The sequence below is a fragment of the Seriola aureovittata genome, chromosome 22 (assembly GCF_021018895.1).
Source record: "Seriola aureovittata isolate HTS-2021-v1 ecotype China chromosome 22, ASM2101889v1, whole genome shotgun sequence".
Taxonomy (NCBI): Eukaryota; Metazoa; Chordata; class Actinopteri; order Carangiformes; family Carangidae; genus Seriola; species Seriola aureovittata.
In genome coordinates, this window is record NC_079385.1 from 63,827 (window position 1) to 70,376 (window position 6,550).

The 6,550-nt window shown below is 43.4% G+C and overlaps 1 protein-coding gene, 1 long non-coding RNA gene and 1 other non-coding gene across 3 annotated transcripts; all 3 read left to right on the forward strand.

Annotated features, from left to right (window-relative positions):
- The first annotated feature begins 17 nt into the window (after positions 1 to 17).
- On the forward strand, positions 18 to 2,746 carry LOC130163831 (uncharacterized). Its single transcript, XM_056368253.1, has 4 exons — positions 18 to 477; positions 567 to 776; positions 878 to 1,227; positions 1,402 to 2,746. The coding sequence occupies exons 1-4, from the start codon at positions 18 to 20 to the stop codon at positions 2,458 to 2,460; spliced, it is 2,079 nt and encodes a 692-aa protein (XP_056224228.1). The 3' UTR covers positions 2,461 to 2,746.
- Positions 2,747 to 3,864: 1,118 nt separating this feature from the next.
- trnaq-cug (transfer RNA glutamine (anticodon CUG)) lies at positions 3,865 to 3,936 on the forward strand. The gene has a single exon. It is a non-coding gene; the product is annotated as a tRNA-Gln (tRNA).
- Positions 3,937 to 5,583: 1,647 nt separating this feature from the next.
- LOC130163253 (uncharacterized) lies at positions 5,584 to 6,165 on the forward strand. Its single transcript, XR_008826423.1, has 3 exons — positions 5,584 to 5,694; positions 5,912 to 5,984; positions 6,079 to 6,165. It is a non-coding gene; the product is annotated as an uncharacterized LOC130163253 (long non-coding RNA).
- Positions 6,166 to 6,550: the final 385 nt, after the last annotated feature.

Below are 6,550 nucleotides of genomic sequence, written 5' to 3' on the forward strand. Positions count from 1 at the left end.
AGTTGTATCCCATCTTTATGTCGCGCCTATCGGCTTGCTTATTTGAGTGGGATGCAGCTGATTTAGCTCTGTTGTGCGAGGCTAAAAAACAACAGCTTCAGTCCCGGGGCTTGTCTCTCCCTGCAGATGGCGACATCCGCAAATACCTTTCGAGGGAGGAGCTGGCTCTCCACTGCTGGAGGAGGACCCGTGGCGAGGAGACCACTGTTCAGCTGCTGGAGGAGCTGCTCCGGCTGTTCATGGGAAGCAGTGGCAACGACTCCCTTGGAGTTCCCCTGTTCGACAGTGAGAGGATGGAGCACATCTGGAGGGTCCAGAACAAGCATGTTAAGTGCATCCAGGACCTTCCAGGTGTTGCCCTCTACACCAAGACAGGGGAGCTCACAAAGGGAGGAGTGCACCTTCCCATCTACAGATGTGCCAGAGGCTCGACATCATTGGAGTCTTTTCACCTCCACTTAAACCGCTTCATACCAGGTTTGTGTCTGTTAGACATCTTCGTTCATGTTTTGTGTTGTGTAATCTAAGAATATTTCATGATTACATTTTTAATAATATATTTCTAGGGACCAGTGCCAACAGTGTGAACTTCCAGATTTACCTGTTGGAAGGACTGCACAGGTGGAACCAGGACCGTGGTGCTGCAGCCCTATCCTCTGGACCATCTCCCCTACGCAGCTATTCTGGTGACCTGCTTCACTGCGTGAACAAAAATTACCAGAAGCTGTTTGGCAGGAAGGTGGCACCACAGTTCTGCCCACCCTCCCGTTACACTGGTAAGCACTTGCCAACTCATTGGTAATGTAACTCAGTTTTAAAATCCTTTATTCATTTTATAAACATTTGTAAATGATTCACTTTATGCATATTGTTTCAGGAGAGCTCATCGGGGTGCAGTATCTGTTCCGGCAGACTGGTCAGGCCCTGCAGGATATGCACCCTGATTCAGAGGAGACGGCTCAGCTCATCGAGCAGCATGATGTGGAGGACCAAATAGAAGAAGATGAGGGATTTTCTGATGTCTCAGAGGATCCCACTGTGCTGGAGGTTTCTCATGCTCAAGCCTCTCCAACTCAAGGTCCCTCCACTGTCCCATCTGGTTTGGCCTCCAGCGTCTCCTCCACAGCTCCCGGTCCATCCACCCTGGCTCACGGTCCATACACCCTGGCTCCCTCTTCTTCATTTTCTGTAGCTGGAGTTGATATTCAAGCTGAAGATGAAGATATGGTAAGCATCATGTGTTAATTTGAGAATGTATGAATATGAACATGAGCATAATTCTTAATTATTTTTGAGTACATATTTTTACATATTTCTTAAATCCACAACACAAGTATCATTCAAATTCAGTGTCAGTGAAGGTTTTACATTGCCATCTAAACTTCTTAATCATTTGCACAGGCTGTTGATGAACAGAATATCCCTGGCTACCAGCACGTGGACAGCCTTGCAGAGTACTTGGTGGAGCTTCGGCATATGACCTCCCTGTGTCTCAGCAACCAGCAGGCAGACACAATAATTTCACTGTGGCAGGCTCTGGATGATGGTGACAAGCAGCGGGTGGTTTATGAAGCTCGCCATCGGGACAGACTTTTGAGTGGCCGGTTTAGGACGCCAAAGAAGCCCTCAAAGACACCCGGTGTGGAGAGTGCCATCCGTTGCACATTAGGTGCAAGTAGTGCCTCTGCCCAGTGGCCTGACTGCAGTCGGTTGGTGCAGAACATTTTTATAAGACTGTGTGATCTGTATCCAAGCCCACTGAGGAAAGGCAAGATCACTGATTCAAGGTGGTCCTTAATTCTGAGGGACTACCGAAAAATCAGACAGCTTGTGGTTGGGAATGCGCTGGTGATGCAGGGGACAGACATACAGTTGTTTGAGGTCAATCAGAACACCCTCATCCAGTGGCACAACAGCAAGAGCAAGAGGGAGGGGCTCGCTGTGCTGCTCCAGGGTACTGCATTGCCTCCAGCCCTCCCTGTGTCTGCACATCCTCTTCAGGAGGCCAGAGTACTCCTGGATGAACCCATGCAGGCAAAGGAGGAACATCTGTACCGGCTGCCAACAAGTACAGCAGGCCAGGCACAACAGAGGCAGGCAGCAGTTGGTCAGCGCCCACGTCCCATCTTGCCAAGGGGACCGGTGATGAGGCAGTTGGTGGCTACATTCCCAGCACCAGGACCGTTTCTTGGACCACAGGTTGTCACACCAGCTGGAGTGGTTCAGTTAGTCGTTCCTACCAACCCACAACCCACTTCACCTGCCACAATAGAAACCGGGGCCACCCTAAAGAGGCCGTATAGACGAACTGTCGAGGCAAACACATGCAAGAAGTGTGGGCAGTTCCGAACTGCTGAGACTGGACACAGTCAGTGGCGTGGCAGGGTGTATTGTCCAGTTAAGGAATCACAGCCAAAGGACCAATGGCTGGAGGAAATGAGGAGAAAGTTTTGTAAATAGTAATATTGATAATAATGTAAAATGTTTTGTAAATAGTTCATTGTAAATAATAGTTGTATTGTAAATTGTTTAAAAAATTGTTTATAAAAGTATTGATATTTTATCTTGTTTAATGTAAAATATGAAAAAAGATTTGTATTTGAAGTTTTTGTGTTCTGCTATAATTATATGATTCGTGTTCCGTTTTAACCACATTGTTCAAAAGTCTGTCTTTGATTCTGCTTCTGTAAAGAAGTAAAACTGGTTTAAAGCAATTTACAACCAGTGTTTTTAATGGGCCTTTGTTGAAAACAGCACAACAACAACAACAATAGCAATAATAATAACAATGACAATATGATGCATATAATAATTATGATGATGACAACACTCAATCATAGTGACATGGTATGCTATTCCAAGTTAGATAACAGACACTAGAAAAAATATGAAACATAGAAAAACAAACATGCATATAAGAGAAATTTCCAGTTGTAAATATGGGAGGTGGTCTCTGATATCCATGAAGAAAATTTTCAGAATGACGGTCAGCAATGCAAAGATCTGGTACCCAGGTCATGCGATGAACCCCTTGTGCAGTGTGCAGTCCTTTTCTTCAGGTAGGTGGGAAAAGAAAAAAAATCATTACACTGAAGGAAATATATGTATATATAAAGAAATTACTTTAAACTTTATATTTCTTTATAAATATAAAGAAATATGTATAAGAAATTATTTCTTAATATGAAAATATCAACATTTCTAAAAGATGCCAGATGATCCTTGCATGTAGATAAACAATTCAAGGATTTTGATACAGCTCGAAATAGAGCATTTTAACAGTCGCGGGTTCGAATCCCGTCCATGGACTGTCCAAAACATTTAAAAACATGAAAAGCTTGCTACTTGTCTTCAGGCAGCAAGAAATGCATCCATCAAATAGTCATGGATATAAAATGTTCATGTCTTTTCTTTCTTTCTCATTTTTTCCCTTTTTTCCTCTTTTTTCTCTCTTTTTCCTTCTCCCCCCTTCTCCCCCCTTCTTCCCCCTCTTTGACGGACGAATGTTCCCCAGCTTGAACGCAGCGCCTTAGACCGCTCGGCCATCCTGACTATATGAGCTCTTGCTGACACTACTTTCTGACAACATGTCAGCCATGTTCACTTTGTTGCTGGTTGTCACTTGCAGAGCAAGTCTATAAGCATTTTATCCGTATTTACTGAACTGCCACAGGCTTTAATCCCAACACTCTGAATGCCTGTTAAATCTTTTATCTGTAACTCCTGGATTTTTGCGTTTCATTTGTTCCATTACTTTCAGCAATAATGTCACAAACTCGTCACAAGATTGATACTAATTGCAATGCATAATCTTGGTGGTTCATGTGTCGAAGTCTCCCACTATAGTCTTATACATATAGTCGTGGTTCCATGGTGTAATGGTTAGCACTCTGGACTCTGAATCCAGTGATCCGAGTTCAAATCTCGGTGGGACCTGTTTTTGGGAAGTTTAACAGGCACTAAAGGGGCAGTTAACAGCAGATGGTAATGGATGAACATATGACCGATAAAGCAGGTAACTATTATACGTGGAGAATAATGCTATCATAAGATCGTTGACATGTAAAAGGTGAAAAGACCTCGAGATGTTTCCCCTGAAAAGATCTCTCCACAGGATTCCCAAACTGTCCATGTGTAATGACGTGAAGAGTCCTTTGTTTGAAGGGGATGAATCTAGTGAATGTGATTGGCCATGATTATCACAAGCTGTAACATGCCCATGTGGAATGTGGGTTATGAAAAAGTTTTCTATCTGATCCCAGCCCATTTCCAGGTGTGCCAGGTGCTGCTACGCACAAAAGTGCTCATTGCACATCTTCAGCAAACTGGGCAGGGTTCACTTGACTTCGCTGCCAGATTAAGAAATGAAAGCCCTAAATGACTACATCTTGAAATGTCTAAACAGCCGAACCGTGCACAATCCCACCCTATTTCCAAGTGCTCTACGCACTGCTAGGCACAGACACCCCAAGTGCTCATGGCACATCCTTAGCGAACTGGGCAAGGAACACCTGTCTTCACTCTGTCGCACTGGCGGATTAGGAGATGAAATCCCTAAATACTACGTCTGGAAACGCGTAAACTGGTGATCCGTGTATGAGGAAAACTCGGGAGCTCAACTGTTTTGGACATCATCTCTACAATGTTACAGTTCAGATGCTGCTCCTGTTAAAATGTTCATGTCAGAAGTGGGATTCGAACCCACGCCTCCAGAGGAGACTGCGACCTGAACGCCAGCTGCCGAAGAATCGGCCGGGGAAATGTTGGAAATGTTGGAGAAATGTTGGACGCGAGAGCCAATCACGTTGGCGGGCTCCAACATTCGTCAGCCAATCGGCGTCGCGAATTCTTCCCGCAGCTCCAACATTTCCAACATTTGACCAATCACGGCACAGAAATGTTGGAGCAGAAAGGTATGTTTTTTCTAAGGGGGGCGTTCACGAAAGTAGCTAGCCAGCAAAGTTCTTCGGAAAGTCATTCATACGTTTGGAACACTTTGCACTGATTTATCGACATGGTGAGTATATTTACACATTTATTACAGTGCCATATGATAAAAATCTAAGTGTCAAAATAATTTACTGTTGTGTCATGTTGTCATGTTTATTTATTAGGCTATTTACGTTACAAACGCGCTCCGTTATATGGTTTGAATTTCGTACGTACTGTACTTGTCAGCCGACGAATGCTAATATTATCTATTAAGTCATGTCAAAGTTTTATTAAAACGTAACAGAGTTATCTTAAGTGGGTTTTTGGCGGGTTATCTGTGAAAACAGTGAATGGTGAGTATTTACACGTTTACAGTATTTACAGTGCTGTTTGACGTAACATGCAAGTGAAGTGAATGTCGTTGTGTCATGCAGCCATTTTGATTCACTTTGGAATCTACAATGACAAAATTTTCAGTTTTCACCTGCAAAGTACTTTCATGCAACCACTGGGATTTTATAGGGTTATTACAATATTAAAAGGCCAATGAACCTGCCCTCATTGTCATGCACTCATGTTGTTTTCATGCATTTTAAAAATGTTCATGCTTTTATGTCACCAAAGGCAAAATCCCACAAAGTGATGACAGATTCAGAGTGGATGTCACGCCTGAGGAAGTTTGCCAGCACTGGGGCCTGGCCTGCCAGCCAGGGAAACAGGCCAGCTCCCAGGCAGAAGAAGTGGCATGACCTGTATCAAAAGGTGTATATACTATATATACTCTCACAATAACTTTACAATAACATTATGATTTCTATTAAATACAGTAAAAGACAGGGTTCCTATGAATTAATAAACCTGTTATGTGCATCAATATTTACATCTGAGAATCATTTACATCTCAACTCTAAATACACGAATGAAAAGCAATGATTTAAGCTGTCTGAAATTCAATCAAATGTATAACTGTTATTTTTAGATTGAGAAGTGTCCAAGGATGTCACATGGACAGAGATCTTTGTTCGGTGGTGTGAGGATTCCACACTCAGAAGGTAACACTGGCCAATTTACAACTCAATTAGCGTGTGCACACACATATGTTCACAAACTAACTAGTGGCATGTCTACTCTGTCATAAAACAACAGCCAGCTGCAGCAAATGTTGCACAGGGATCGGCAGGGCAACAGACGGCGGGTCCAGTTCTCCATGGTGCCGTGGAGCAACAAAGTTCAGCAGGCGGCGAGGTTCATAAGAAGCAACCAACACGGAATTTGTCAATGGTATTACATATCAGTGTATATTTATAAAAGGTTCACAAACTAATTAGTGATGTTTCTACTCTATCTTACAGCAACAGCCAGCTGCAGCGAATGTTGCCCAGGGATCCACGGGGCAACAGACAGCAACAGCGAGTCCTGTTCTCCATGGCGCCATGGAGCAACAAGGTTCAGCAGCCGGTGTGGTTCATAGGAAGCGACCAACACTGAATTTGGCAATGGTAATTAGAAAATTATTCACACTCACAAATTGATTATAAATATTTTGTTCACTGAATGATAGTTTGACAATATAGCCCTCTCATGACATGGCCCTTTGCTTTGTTGCCTTTCAGTTTAA

Bases quoted from the DNA above. Each gene is read 5' to 3' on its own strand.
- LOC130163831 (XM_056368253.1), top strand. From the start codon at position 18: ATGTCGCGCCTATCGGCTTGCTTATTTGAGTGGGATGCAGCTGATTTA. The intron at 478-566 runs GTTTGTGTCTGT...ATATATTTCTAG, and splicing joins CTTAAACCGCTTCATACCAG to GGACCAGTGCCAACAGTGTG. The intron at 777-877 runs GTAAGCACTTGC...ATATTGTTTCAG, and splicing joins CCCACCCTCCCGTTACACTG to GAGAGCTCATCGGGGTGCAG.